The sequence below is a fragment of the Nanorana parkeri genome, unplaced genomic scaffold (assembly GCF_000935625.1).
Source record: "Nanorana parkeri isolate BGI_ZX_2015 unplaced genomic scaffold, ASM93562v1 scaffold509, whole genome shotgun sequence".
Classification (NCBI taxonomy): domain Eukaryota; kingdom Metazoa; phylum Chordata; class Amphibia; order Anura; family Dicroglossidae; genus Nanorana; species Nanorana parkeri.
In genome coordinates this window covers 15,602-30,763 of record NW_017306777.1, presented here as the reverse complement: position 1 = coordinate 30,763, position 15,162 = coordinate 15,602, and the positions used below count along the sequence as shown (strand labels likewise).

Genomic DNA, 15,162 nt, shown 5'->3' with positions numbered 1-15,162 from the left:
GGATGGAGGGGGGGAGGGATGGAGGGGGGGAGGGATGGAGAGGGGGAGGGATGGAGATGGATGGAGCATAGATCTTGAGCGTAGAAGCGTAGTAGTTTTTGTATCTTCATGAAAACAAGCCAAAAATAGGTCCAGGTTCTGTAGGATTTTTTCTTTTTGCCATCACTTGTGCTGAAATAGATCTTTACCAGTGGTGGGAGGCCTAAGAAACCATTTATTTATCTGATATTAGTATTGAGAATTATAGGCATATGTTGATATATATCTTTTTTTCTGACATACAGGTGAAGTTGGTGCAACACACATACTCCTGCCTCTATGGAACATTCCTTGCCAATAACCCATGTGAGCGAGAACAGCGCAACCTCTACAAGCGAACCTGCTCAGTGTGGTCCTTACTGAGAACGGGCAACAAGAACTTTCACAACCTGCTCTACATGCCTGGTGGAGAGCTGGTAGGTGGAACATGCTACTCAACAAAATATCTCCACGTCAGTCACGAAATCCACTGTACAGAGACAGTGCATACCCAAACTCTGCATAATGTTTTTTTTTCTTTTAGTCATATGGTTTCGGTACAGAACTATTGAACTGTATTGTTTCTTAGGTTCTACACCCAGTTTGTCATGTTCGGGCTCTTCAGCTCTGGACAGCAGTGTATCTACCCACATCATCACCCTGTGCACCTATTGATGACGGCATGGAGCTCTACCTTTCCCCAGCATCTCAAGGCCCTGACTTTAATTCCAGATCCCTGGACAGGTAACTCTGCTGTATTTCAGTTGAAGAACACATAAGCATATAACATTGTGTAATAGGTAAAAAGCATAATAGGTTTTCTTTATAATCATTCTACTGAAGCACAGTCCTCGTTTGCTAGGCATAAAAACGGTAAAATAAATACAAAAGGAAGCTTAAATGTATTTTATACAGTTGTTTTTAGTGCAGCTTTTTATATTCTGGTGGCCTTAAATATTTTTTGTGTATAAAATAAAAGATGTCATCCAACAGTAAAGAACATCTAAATAGCTTGCTTAATCTCATATTTTTGGTATCTGAACAGGCATACTGCCAGTTGTGTGCAGGGATAAGTGCCCTTTAAGGCTGAATTCAGACTTAAAGGAGAATTATGAGGAGTGATTTCCACTCAGCCTCATAATCTGAGCCAACCTGTGACAATGAAACTGTCACAGGTCGGCTCAGTAGATCGGGAAGTGAGCAAACGCACTTCTCGATCCTGTGCCGGCAGAGAGCCGTGACAGGGGGAGGGACTGGATTCCCCCCTCCCCTGTCCGACCCTCCAGCACTGACTGGCAGAACGGACGGGGGAGGGTACAGCTGGCTCTGCCTCTAGATAGGCAGAGCCAGCTGTTAATCCCGCAGCTGGGTGGATCCAGACAAAATTGTCGTGATCCATTTCGGCTGCTGGGTCTCTGTATACCGTGAGCTGTAGCTCGCGGTATATAGAGCTTTTGGTCATGGGAGAACGCTAGTTGGCGTTCTCCCGCGACCCTCAGGAGAACTAAGGGGAAAAGTCCTGACCCCATGGTTCTCCTTTTTTAAGCGCTTGAGTCACTGCGTTTTTGACGCTCATCGTGATGCATTGACGTGCACTGCCTTTCCTTTAAAAAGTTTTTAAGAAAACAGAAATGACCTTTTTTAGGGGTAATGCATGTTAATTCACCGCATATATGTGAACAAGTACCATTAAAAACAGCGGCTAACCTCTGCACATATTTTAATGATCATTTAAACCTATAGGTATGATTGGGTGCTTAAAATTGATAATGCATACTTTAGGGGTGTGGACATTTTTGAAAAAACTACTTGTCCAAGTACTAAAGCGGGGGGCCCGATCTACTTGTCCCTCATGACAATCTACTTGTCCTGATACAAAAAAAATAATTTTAACCAAAACCGTATTTAGCAGTGCTAAGAAGCGCTTCTCATTGGTCAGTGCCGTCAGGTGACTGCATTGACCAACGAGTGCTTGCAATTTGCGAGCGAAATTCAGAATACATGGAAAAGGTACAGATAGTACACCTGGACTGGTGGACGGGAAGGACCAGTCGCCGAAAGGTAAGTATAGTGGGAGGGAGATTTGTGCGGGTAATTCCTTTTTCCCAAATTACTTGGGAAAGTGAATATACCCTTTAGGGTTGGTGCAGACCTGCGGATTCCTGGGACGTGCGATCGTGTGCGGTTGCATCCGCATGTATGGGGTTACATCTGGGTGGCAATCGCTGAAAAAAAGGTACATGTACCTATTTTCACGACCTGCACAGCGCTATATTTTCAACCGTGATCGTGTGGGATCGCCCTGGCGTTATTGCTGCAGGAAAACGCGCAATCTGCCTGGCACGACTGGTGTGCCATTAGAAAATAATGGCACTGACAATACGATCGGCGGTGGTCTGGATTCCGTGACCACCCAGCCATCAGCTCGGTTTCGTGCACGATGACCGGGCAGTCACGGATCGCACAACACTGCGGATCGCGCTGGCAGTGCCATTATTTTCTAATGGCACACCAGTCGTGCCAGGCAGATTGCGGTGTTTTCCTGCTGCAATACCGCCCTGCCCGAGCGGTTGCACACGATCGCAGTTGAAAACACTGCACGTTTATTTGCATGCAGCGGGGCTGGTTTAAATTTTTTCCATTTTTTATTTACTTTGTAAAAAATTTTTTTATTATTTTTACTTTTATCGCCTTTTTATTTTTTAAATTTTTTTTATTTCGTTTTTTTTAAAAACTTAACTGTAGTGCTATCACACAGTGATAGCTTTTGGAGGTGACAGGTTCTCTTTATTGACCCTGTCACCTCCAACACGAGTTCTAGCACTGGGCTGGTTTAAATTTTTTCCATTTTTTATTTACTTTGTAAAAAATTTTTTTATTATTTTTACTTTTATCGCCTTTTTATTTTTTAAATTTTTTTTATTTCGTTTTTTTTAAAAACTTAACTGTAGTGCTATCACACAGTGATAGCTTTTGGAGGTGACAGGTTCTCTTTATTGACCCTGTCACCTCCAACACGAGTTCTAGCACAGCACTGTGCTAGAACTCCTGTGACAGAAATGAGCAGCGGCCGCCAGAGACAGAGGCTGAGGGAGGTGGCGGAGCCTATCACTACTCCAACGCCCCAACCCTCCCCGGCCCCGCTCTCAGTGCTCCGGCCCCGCCCCCTGCTCTCGTAGCTGCACGCTCCGGCCCCGCTCTCAGGTGCTCCACGCTCGCAGCGCCGCTCTTGGCGCTTGTTTAAAAATAGTAAAACCAGCCCTGCTACTTGTCCATAGCAGGGCTAAAACAGTGAAACAAAAACCACTTGCCCGGAACTGCATGTCCCGGGCGTCGGGCGATACGAATTCCACACCCCTGATACCTGTCTTTTTTCCATGGCCCTGACCTTCCGCAATGTTCACATCCTTCAAGGACAATCCTCGCACTGCTAGCTGTAGCTGATATACGCATAGCCGTAGGAGACAAGATGGAGGTAAGTATACATTTAGGGAGGGTCGGTTACTTGGGTTGGTGAGGGGCAAAAAGCATAAGTCACCAGTCTGTAGCATTTACAATGATATATGGAAAATGTCCACTAAGATAAGTGGTATTCATATAACTTTTTGTTGCCCTTTGCTAGATGCCATGTAAGAGAAAATAATTCCAGCTCGATTGAAAATCGTCTGGTGTAGACAGATTTCCAGACTTTTCCACTGAAGTCTAATCTCAAATTTATACTTTTCATATTCATCCGTGAATGTCAACAAACTATCTTTCCTATATAGAATTATAAAAATGGTGTAATTTATGTTTAGTGGTCCTCCATGGCACTTTGTATGAGAATTTGTGTACTCTCTTAGGTTACCTAAAACTCGTTCAATGGAGAATCTTGCAACTGCGTGTGACAGCGGAGGAATACTCACCCGTACTTCAAGTGACCCAAACTTAAATAAACATCAGTCTAGCTTGGACTCGCATTGCAATAATGCTGATGATAGTGAGGCAGGAAGTCAGAATGCTCTGCAGCAGAAGGATGGCGATAGAAAGGAAGAAGAGGAAGATCATGATCCCCACAAAGTCCGCCATGAAGAAGAGTGGAAGCGAGAACCCAAAGAAAGTAATGAGAATATTCAGCTGAATGGACATGAAACTTCATCAGATACAGAAACCAAGTCTAATAACTCTGAATGTGACGGTGATGATCCTGCACTAGAAAATAAAACTGAAATACTGGAACAAAAAACCGATAGGGATCAACACACAAGCCCCGACTTAAAGCCTCTCCCCTGTCAAAGCTCAGAGGGTGATGTGTCTGCCAAAATCTCTTCATGTAAAGAGAATAGCAAACCTGGGAAACTAGCAAAGGACCTATGTAGGACTGACAAAAAAGCTATCTGTCAAATTCCACGAAGTGACATTTCTTTGTTGGCATCAAATTGGGACAGCTTACAAGGAATGATGAAGTCAGTACCAGTTGGAGATACTGTACTTCATCATCCTTTGTCATATGACTATTCCACAAGGAGTCTCCATAGCAAACATGGAAGACATGCAGCCGGCTCATACAGTTCCAGAGATGCTGCAAAGGTTTCCTACCATTTCCGTCCCTCATTGCACTGTTCTGGCCCCACAGTTAGAAGCTGTAGAGGGTCTGTGATGTGTCATCCTAGGCCATTTCAGACTGGACGTTTCTTTCCTTTGGCTTGTCCTTCACCCGCACCTCTCATGTACCAAGATGATGATGGTTTGCCTATTCCAAATGATGTAGTACAACAGAGGTTGCGGCAAATGGAAGCCAGCTACAAACAAGAGGTTGACCTGCTCCGAAGGCAGGTGTGGGAATTGCAGTTGCAGCTGGAAATTCGGCAGTATTGTGCTCCGCCGCCTGAACCAGAGACTGACTACGAAGATGACTTTGTGAGTTCTTTTGTATGAATAACTTGACAACATGCAAAGTGGCATGTGTTCCCTTTTGATGACTGAATGATGAATGTATCTCGTTAGAGGGATAAATATCGGTGTACACATTTCTCTTTGTATTACTAGCACCCAATAGAGAAAGCAGCCTTGTTTGCATTCTAAATGAGCTATGCATGTGGACACCGTTAGTCTTTGTCAGGATCATGAAGTCTCAATCATAACATCTGTTCACTGGACAGTCAGCACAGGGAAAACGGAAACTTGTTACGTGGCATTTTGCACAATTTGTCACCCATTTAAACCTTTCTTCTTTTTTTTTTCCTTCATGTAAATCATTTGCTGGTAATAATCAAAACATAAACTGAAGTAGGGATCTTTCAGGTGTGGCCACACGCCTGTTTATGCATTCACATAAAATCCAGTGTGCACGCAGAAGAAGCTCAAAGTGACTGCTTTTGCAAATCAATCCCCACTCTCTCCAGAAACGAACCCTTCCCCTCTCTCTCCAAAAATGAACCCTTCCCCCGCTCTCTCCAAAAATTAACCCTTCCCCCGCTCTCTCCAAAACCGAACCCTTCCCCCGCTCTCTCCAAAAACCGAACCCTTCCCCGCTCTCTCCAAAAAAACTAACCCTTCCCCGCTCTCTCCAAAAAAACTAACCCTTCCCCGCTCTCTCCAAAAAAACTAACCCTTCCCCGCTCCCTCCAAAAAAACTAACCCTTCCCCGCTCTCTCCAAAAAAACTAACCCTTCCTTCCCCGCTCTCTCCAAAAAAACTAACCCTTCCTTCCCCGCTCTCTCCAAAAAAACAAACCCTTCCCCCTTTCTCTCCAAAAAAACGAACCCTTCCCCGATCTCTCCAAAAAAACGAACCCTTCCCCGATCTCTCTAAAAAAACGAACCCTTCCTTCCCCACTCTAACTGCAGTGACATTTGAGGATACTTTTCTCCACAGTGCATGCAGCTACAGAGGTCGGTGAGTTGGTTTTAAAGTTAATTCACTGCTTGTTAAAAATATGCAATGTCCATAGTCTGACAATAGGTTCACTTTAACAACCAGTCTAATAAAAAATGATCTTGCTTATTACATGAGTACATACTAAGTATATCTGCTATGGTCTTCGGAAGATAGTAATGAATCTGCAATGAGATCATTATGTAATTAGAAAAGTTGAAAACCCAAGTCGTTGTGGACTAGTCTCTTTTAATGGAATGCCTAGGTGTGAGTTATAAGATTTGGATAAATCCACCATCTTTACTTTCTGACATTCTGTTTCATTGTAGTTATGAACTGAGCAGCAGAATATACTGTATGTACTGTGTTCTTGTGATGCAGCATGTCGTCACTAATTTCAATCTGACAATTTTAAGGCTGTATTGGAAGGAGCATTTTAATTGATTTATCCCATGACTGTTTAGTTCTAACACATTTTACACTATCTTGTTCGTCTGCTAACAGACCTGTGTAAAAGAGTCAGATGGCAGCGATATGGATGACCTGTACTCTGATAAAAGCGAGGACCGACTTTCAGAGGCCAGCTGGGAGCCAGTGGATAAGAAAGAAACCGAGGTAACCAACCATTCAAGGGACTTGCAAAGACACTAATGTAAATCGGAAACAGAATGTAGAATATTTTTCCTCCAGTTAAGTAGAATATTTTGCCTGTTTAGTAGAATATCTGGATATGGAAAATTGCAGAGAAAATTGATTGACTTTTTAAAAAAATGACCTAACGGCAAATACTACAGATATAACATTCCTTATAATATTTCATATTGCATAAGTATTCCCAGTGCTGATAAGCTGGCTGAAACATGTGTCTCTTCATAAAGGTTACAAGATGGGTACCTGATCACATGGCTTCACATTGTTTCAACTGTGACTGTGAATTTTGGTTGGCTAAACGAAGACATCACTGCAGGTAGAATGTTGTTCTTTTGAATTATCTGACGTATAGAAATTCTTGTCAATGTTGTTGTATATTCCCTGGGAGTGATTTTGTGTACTCATAAATACAGCAGGTCAATCGTATGGCCTTCATGAAATGTAATGTATTGGGGATCACCCCTGACTTGATTTAATATCATACAGACATGTAATTATTTTAGAAATGGTTTATTGGCTGACCAGGAATCTGCCTGTAATAGGAAGCAATGGTTTATGACTTACAGTAAGCCCCCATTCACACTTGTGTAGCGTAACTCTCTTCTGCCAGAGAGAGACGCTGTGGTGCATGGTGCTTTTGGCTGTACACACTGGCTTTCTTTTTGCCCCTTTTATTCAACTACTGGGCTTGCTGTCCCAGGTAAGTGAAAAGGTTCTGCTTCTATGTATTGTACAGCTCCTCCATCATGGCCTTCCTTGGTAAACAGTCCTATGTGAAAGTTCAGCACCCCTGGCCAAATTCCATGTTGTGTTAACTAGGGCTGCAACAACTAATCGACATAATCGATTATAATCGATTATTGAAAAAGTTGTCAACTTTTTCAATAATCGATTAATCGGCTTCCGATCAGTTGGCCCTGTTCACGGCTCCACACGCTGTGCGCCGCACCTCCTCCTCACCTCACGCTCGCCGCTGCCAGACCCGCTCGCATCCACGCTCCACACGCCGCACCTCCTCCCCGCCTCACATTTCCTGCCCATCCACATCCACGATCGGCACTGGGACGCGGGGAGATGTAGTAAGGAGGAGCAGGTGTGGGGGGATGACAGCTGCTGATAGACGGGTCCGATCTCAGAAGCACGTTGCTGGAAGACTGCACTTTCCCACACATGGTGCTCTATAATGTATTGCTGGGATTTGTATTTCTCTATAGCTGATGGTACATTGTGCTGTATATTATACATAGGAATACAAATCCCAGCAATACATTATACACTGTATGTATAATGTATTGGTGGGATTTGTTGTACTCCTCTATAGCTGGTGATATTCTGCATTGCGCTGTATAGAGGACTACAAGTCCCAGCAATAATACATGATACAGCGCAATGCAGAATACCACCAGCTGTAGAAGAGTATAACAAATCCCAGAAATAATACATTATAAAGTGGTACAATGCTAAATACCACTAGCTATAGAGGACTACAAAACCCAGCAATAGTACATTATACAGAGCAATGCAGAATGCCGCCAGCTATTATGTACTATTGCCGGGATTTGTTGTATTCCTCTATAGCTGGCGGTATTCTGCATTGTGCTGTTGCTGGGTTTTGTAGTCCTCTATAGCCGGTGCCATTCTGCATGCATTGCTGTATAATTTTACACTTTCCATTTCACTATATTGCACACCACACCACTATCTTTTTTTTTTTCTTTTTTACTTCCACCGGTCCAAGCTTGCTCCTGTGATGGACTACAACCTCAATACAAACTAGTAGTCCATCACTGGAGCCATTTTTTAAACTTTATTTTATAGTTTATCCGATTAACCGATTAATCGAACTCAATAATCGGCTAACTAATCGATTTTTTAAACTTTATTTTATAGTTTATCCGATTAACCGATTAATCGAACTCAATAATCGGCTAACTAATCGATTTTTGAAAATAATCGTTAGCTGCAGCTCTAGTGTTAACACAACCTGTGTAGGGGACAAAGTTTTTAAACCTGACGCGTTTCTGCTAATTTTAATACACTGTTGTCTATTTGATGAATCGAATAAACTAGAAACATAGAACCTGAAATGTGCCATGTGCAGAACTTCTGGCTTTCTGTGTGTTGCTACTTTGTCGCATTCTTTTCCTCCAAATTGCAGCTGGCTAAAAGCTTTTCTGTTCTTGCTTCAGGAATTTTTTCCCCCCACTCTCTTTGTGAAAGCTTTGGGTTCAGAAATGTCTTCCACACATGGTTGTTTGATGCTACCCACAGGTTACAGTTCCACCCTCCATGCTCACATTTTTGTATTTTCACTCCACATGAACCGCTACATTTACAGTTGGAAATGTATGGGAGCTGTTTGACCTGCCAAAGAATTTGTATTCCAGTCTTCCTAGAATTACACAGTCCCTGCCACACAAGCAGGCCTGACCTACATTTTTTTCCCCTATAGTTCAATTAAACTTGGTCACCTCCCTAACTGCAGTATGTGAATGGACAGTGAAGAAGCAGCACCTCACTGTTGAGCTCATACCTTTGCTCTCTCCTCCAAGCATGTTACCTGTTGGCATATTTGCATGCAGCACACCTGATTGGCTCCTGGTTCTGCCCCTCCTTGTTTGAGTTTGACAGTACAGAGGATTAACCTCCCTGGCGGTCTGATTATCTCAGTTTTTTTGTTTTTTTTTCTTCTATTTTTTACTTTTAACTTTCCTGCCGGTTCCGGCCCCTGCGACGCGGGCGCTCGCAAGGGACGGATGCCGGCATCGGCCAGAGGACACAGCGGGGCTCGTGGACAAGGTAAGTGACGCACAGTGTAATCCCGAGTGTGGATTACCGCCAGGAAGGTTAACAGAAGCTGTTAGGAAATCAAATGCAGGATACTCATTGCTTTTCAAGGGTAAGTTCACCTATACATAAAAAATGAAAAGGTGAACGATCTCCGAACATCTTCCCCACTCTCCCAGTAATCAGAAGAAAGCCTTACCAAAATGTAGCACCTGTACATGGATAACACAACACTTAAATAAGGTAAAATCATTCTGGAACCATTTGATGAAGTAAAGCTAATAAAGTGCTGGTTGGTGCCATTATGCATTCATGTGTTTGAAAGGGTAAACTCTCCTATTCATAGAAATGAAAAGGCGAAATTACTCGTAACACCCTCCTTGTTCCCCGGTCTCTGGAGAGGATACCATCTCCCACCACCAATGCCAACTGGTGTCGGGATCCCGGCACATGAAAAGTCACTACACAGCCCCAGAGGCTCTGCAGCATCATAATGCTATGTGACAGCATGGACTACTGAGAATCTCTTCTTTCTTTTGGGATGCTGTTCCAGGAAAAAGAAGGCTCAGGAGGAAATCTGAATGGTCACTTGTAGCAACTCTTTACCCATTGTACCTAGTTTACCTTCTCAGAAACAGAGGATAGACTAGGAGCAGCAGACAGGGAGGAAGTAATAATGCTGTATTTACATTCCTGGTGGTTGTGGCTGTAACATTTAGAGGAACATGGATTGGGCTGTACACAATAACTGAAACATTCATAAATAGTATGCGAGTCTCTCTAGGGGAGTCCTGAACTGCAAAACAATAAAGATGAATCTAGATGGCACCATGAGCTACTTGAGAGTTGTTTTTTTGTTTTTGTTCTGTTTTGAAGCAGCATTTTAAGAGAACCTGTTATAAAGAATCCAGAAACACTTTTCCCCCTGCATTATTAACAAAAATATTTTCATTCTCTCTAATTCTCTCATCTTTATTTTCTCTAGGAACTGTGGAAATGTTTTCTGCGCCGACTGCTGTCACTTAAAGCTCCCAATTCCCGACCAACAGCTCTACGACCCAGTCTTGGTTTGCAATACCTGCTATGACCACATCCAAGTCACACGTGCTAGGGAGCTAATGTCCCAGCAGCTGAAGAAGCCCTTAGCTGCAGCATCAAGCTGAGTGCCAACCAAGAAAACCGATCTGGCTTCAAGCTCCTCCTTTAGTTCTTTGCAGCCAAGATGAAGTTTTGAGGGGATGGCGTGACTACTAATATATGGTTGCATGCCGGTGAACACATACTTCGGTAGAAAGCCACACACCGGCTTACCTTAGCATTATATTTCTGCACCTTGGCAGGTTTGTTCCCAACACAAAAGTGTGTAGGGTCTGTGAAGGACAGCTCGGGTTTTAGATTTTGGTTTCAGATTTCTCTTGCCGTAGCTAAGATTAAGCTCCTTTTTTGTTGAAGGTTGTAAAAGGAAAGTGGTCAGACAATCGGGTGGCCTGACAAGAGCCGAGAGAAGAAAGGTGACAAGAATTCAAGCTGCATTGTCCTTGTTAAAGGGTTTTTTCTTTTTTTGTTGTGTTGAAGTGAGATCCGGTTCTGGTGGTCTTAGCTATGTGTTTATTTTGTCCCAAATCTCTCTCCTGATCGGGCCGTGTCTCCTGCTGCTTTTGATCTTGTATCTCATGAATCAATCAAAAAATCTGGTTAAAATGTGTTTGCATTTGAAATGCGGGATTTACGTGTAAATAAAAGGGTAACAGGTAGCTACGAAACTGTGAATATTAACCCTTATATTGCTTAAAAGAGCTTGCTTCTATATGTAGTGGGTCCTTTTTATTGCTAAGGGTTTGTGTATAAGTCTTCTCTCCAAGCTTTGAGGCTTTAAATACACCCCCTTCCCCCCCTTATTCACCATTTCTGTGTTTTATAAATGTCTATCTCTTTATGTTTTGTCTCACACGTGTCTCCTATTTGGCTATACTTGGGTTGGATCCTTAAAACTTGATTTCTGATTGGTTAACAAAAGTGTCCCGTATGAACTTTTAGGTCTTGGCTGTTCCTGTGTTTCTGTCGAGGGGCTTCATAATAAATGCTGCTATTTTGAATTTTTGTGCACTTAACCAATGTAACCCAGAGAAGGGACGAAATGTTGATACCAAAAGGTTTTGTGACGCTAGGTCAATCGACTTTGTTTTACTATTGATCTGTAAAGTGCCACTTTGCTACACAAACAATTAGCCATGATGTGTCATTTTATTGCTTGAGCATTTTTGTAAATACATAACTCTCTCTCACCGGCTTTCCGGTACCACACTGCATTCAGAAGATTGTCTCTGAGAAAGGTGTGAAACTGCTCTGTGCTTGGAAAAAGCCAGGCAACGATGTAATGGTTGGTTGCTGTCTGTGGAATCATTGTAAAGGAAGTAGTCTAGATGAACACTATATGCCGTCTTCTTAAAGTGACTCTGGGATGAGAGGTTATCCCAGAACCAGCTCGGTTAAAATATGTCTATGCAGCACCTATTTTACCCATCTGCTTTACAATCTTGGTACATTATGGTTCAGTGTAGTAGAATGTTTGTTAGAAAATATCTTCTCACCTGAATTGCATGGCTGCTTCCTGGGAGGAGAGAGGTGAATGCTGGTAGTGTCCTTCATTGAAAGAGGTATGCTGGTTCTATTCTGGCTTCATCCATGTAGATCTATAGGTGACATCACTGCCTGTGTTTAGGATAGTTGGTGAGGGTTCCCATCCCTACGTATTATATGAAAGGGCATAATGGAAAAGGCTATCCTATCAGAACAAACAGTGGGCCAGTCCTGTCATGAAGGTGCGACCAGAGGGAAATACTTTGACCATGCAGTTAGTTGAAGGTACTCTGTAATGAAACAGACTACCTGTGACATTGGACTCTGATGGAAGTAGCCATTTCCTGCCTCTTAAGTTGGGTATACACAGTTATATTTTCTTCGTACAACCTGCGGGCTGAACAAAGAAGATATAACCGATTCCTCCAACGATGCTTAAAGGAGAACTATGAGGAGTGCTTTTCACTCACCTCATAGTTCTAGCCGACCTGTGACAATGAGACTGTCACAGGTCGGCTCAGTAGATCGAGAAGTGAGCGAACACATACCGGCGTTCGCTCATCTCTCGATCCTGTCAGGCTCTCTGCCGTGACAGGGGAGGGGCTGGATTCCCCCCTCCGATCCACCAGCGCTGACTGGCGGATCGGTATACTCAGCTTAGGGTGTCGGGAGGACGCTAGTTTGTGTCCTCCCGTTACCCTAAGGAGAACTATGGGGAAAAGCCTTAACCCCATAGTTCTCCTTAAGAGCATGGATAGGGAAATCCCCCGCTGATTTGCATTACTGCCAGCCGCTGTCAAAATACCTGAAGTGAGCTTGCGAGCTCCGTTTGGCCGAGTATTTTCTAACCTGCTCCTTCAATCAGGTTGAGGGATGCTGGACAGAAGGGTGCCAACAGGAGCACCCACTGAGCGAATTTCAGCTGGTTCATCAAGAATCAGAAGAAATTTGCACCGTGTATACCCTACTTTTTAGGCTGTACACGAGTTACAGAGCAGTGGCTCAGTAAACAGATAAAGCTTTGCTGCCACAGAACTAGTATATGGCCCGATTCAGGGAATGACTGCTTCCATCAGAGCCCAATTGCAGAACTGCTTTACTCTGATAAAGGACCAATGATGTTAGCTCAAAAGACTTCTCTATATAAACTAGCTGTTTTTAACATTTATGTGTACACTTGTATACACACACACATAGACGTTTATCTCAAAGGTCATCAGAACTGAATGGTAGTAGGCTGTTGTCTGCGTACCAGGCTGCGCTTAGCTGATTTCTTACTGCAGCCTCTTTTCAGCCCAAAATTGCTCATGACACAAAACACATGTATGTTGTCCTCTACACAGAACATATAATGCAATGTAAAATATTGAGTTCTGTGTAGACACCATGACCTTTCTAGCTATGACTATTTTGTATGTATGTATGAAGGTTAATAACAGCTGCTGTATAGAGAACACTGCCAGTCACTCGATCTATTCATGGAATTTAATTCTGAATTCCAGTGCACAGTGCAGTTACCACTAGTGACTAATCAGGTTTTAGCTTTCTGAAGCTTAATGGAGTCTGACAAGTGACCATTTCTGTCTGTTACTGCACTTTGCACATTAATCTTATTGAATAAGGATGTTATTGTCTGATTTTTATTTTTTTTGTTTTGTTTTTTGTTTGTAGTGAACCAACTACATTCTCAAGAAAATTTGGGTCGGCCTGAACAATGGCTGCATCCACAGTAGGGTCAGTTTAAGGAAAGCTCCACTAAAAATAAATCCGCTTTGGTAGGTAATGAGGGAAATGTCCTGAACCTCTAGTTGAAGAGAAGTCTGTTTCCTCTGGGCTTGTTGGTCCATATCTCTGCCTCCCTAGGTATATTTTGCTGACTTTCTTGGATCCACTTGGCAATGGAGGGAGTTGAAGGTGCAGATTAAGGATTTGGGATGGGCCAGACATTTCAGCTAGTAGAATGGAGGCCCAGAAGTGAGCATAGCCAAACATATTGCACATTCTGCAGTGGTGTGGTGGCACATAGGTAGACATAGCCATATATTTTGCACATTACTTATGGGTCAATTCACTACCCATTTCTTAGGACTAAACCACATATTCAGCTACTCTTACCACACCACAGAAACTGACCCACATATAAAATTATGGCACTCTATGGACCTAACCTATTGTCAATGTGAAGCTATGTGTGATCTATTTTGGCCAGCTTTCATTATCCGTTAAGCAGGTAGGATGACTGAAAATACCCATGTAGTTTAGTCCTTAGGCTTTCATTTGACACCCAGCTCCAGGCAAATATTCTTTAATTTTGGATAGACTCAGAAAGAGACCTTTGATTAACTGCTGTGTCCTCATTTGGGAGATTTCTCCTGACTTCTATTTGATGGTGTCAAACAGTTAAGGGAAACTAGGCTAATGGGTGGCATGGGGATGGGTCAGAACCTCTGTTAGGGTTTTTTTTTTTTTGTCTGGTCCCTGTTGGAGAAATTTTCCAGGCACTAGGTGTCAGACAAAACAGGAAGTGAGGGGAAATCTCTTTAATGGAAACAATGACATCTATTAAAACAGAAAAAAAAACAGAATGTTTAACCCATACTCGGTCCATAAAAAGAAGAAATAGCTGGAGTCTTGCTTTAATGAGAACACATTTGAATCTGGGAGCAACACCAATCAAAGATTCCAAAAACAATCAATTTTCATTACTTGTGTAAAGTTCCAAGTAGTAAGGAAAGTATTTCTGTCCTAGCTGCCTCTTTTCAATAGCACGAGCCACATTCCCTTCCCAGGAGGATATTTTATTGTGATGTGGAAATATTCCATACTTGTGTGTTCCGTGGAAAAAAAATGCATTATGTATGTTACCCTCGTTCCCTGAAGCTGAGTGTTTGGGAAGGGGATTGTTCCAACAGGGTCGCTCCATAGATCAAACTATTTGAATTTATGGGTCAAGCAAACAATATGTTGTCCGAATACATCTCTGTAAAATATTATGTGTACAACATACAATGTGCTGTGAAGGTGAAACACTTCAAAATAAAGATAGTTATACCAGTCGTCTGATGTCATTGCGATTTTGTTTAAATTGCTTTTTGTGGGGAAAAAAGATTTTGTAATGCGAGAATGTGTGAAAAAGTAAAATCTGCCTCCTATTGAATGTCGGCACTTTCCCTTCATTGTTTCTGTTCCTGAAGTGGAAATAAACAGAAAAGAATTAAATTACCTCGAAGGAAAGGATCACATTCTACCTGGAAGGAAAGTACTATGTAT

General features: G+C 42.6%; 1 protein-coding gene across 3 annotated transcripts in view; it reads left to right on the top strand.

Annotated features, from left to right (window-relative positions):
* The window catches only part of MTMR4 (myotubularin related protein 4), a 74,053-nt gene extending 61,998 nt beyond the window's left edge, over window positions 1-12,055 (top strand). For all 3 annotated transcript variants that reach the window (XM_018561245.1, XM_018561246.1, XM_018561244.1), the window contains 6 exons: window positions 285-455; window positions 608-762; window positions 3,861-4,917; window positions 6,379-6,489; window positions 6,753-6,841; window positions 10,298-12,055. In XM_018561245.1, coding sequence (XP_018416747.1) covers window positions 285-455; window positions 608-762; window positions 3,861-4,917; window positions 6,379-6,489; window positions 6,753-6,841; window positions 10,298-10,475 — 1,761 coding nt within the window. In that variant the 3' untranslated portion in view covers window positions 10,476-12,055. The remainder of the gene's footprint in view (window positions 1-284; window positions 456-607; window positions 763-3,860; window positions 4,918-6,378; window positions 6,490-6,752; window positions 6,842-10,297) is intronic.
* Window positions 12,056-15,162: the final 3,107 nt, after the last annotated feature.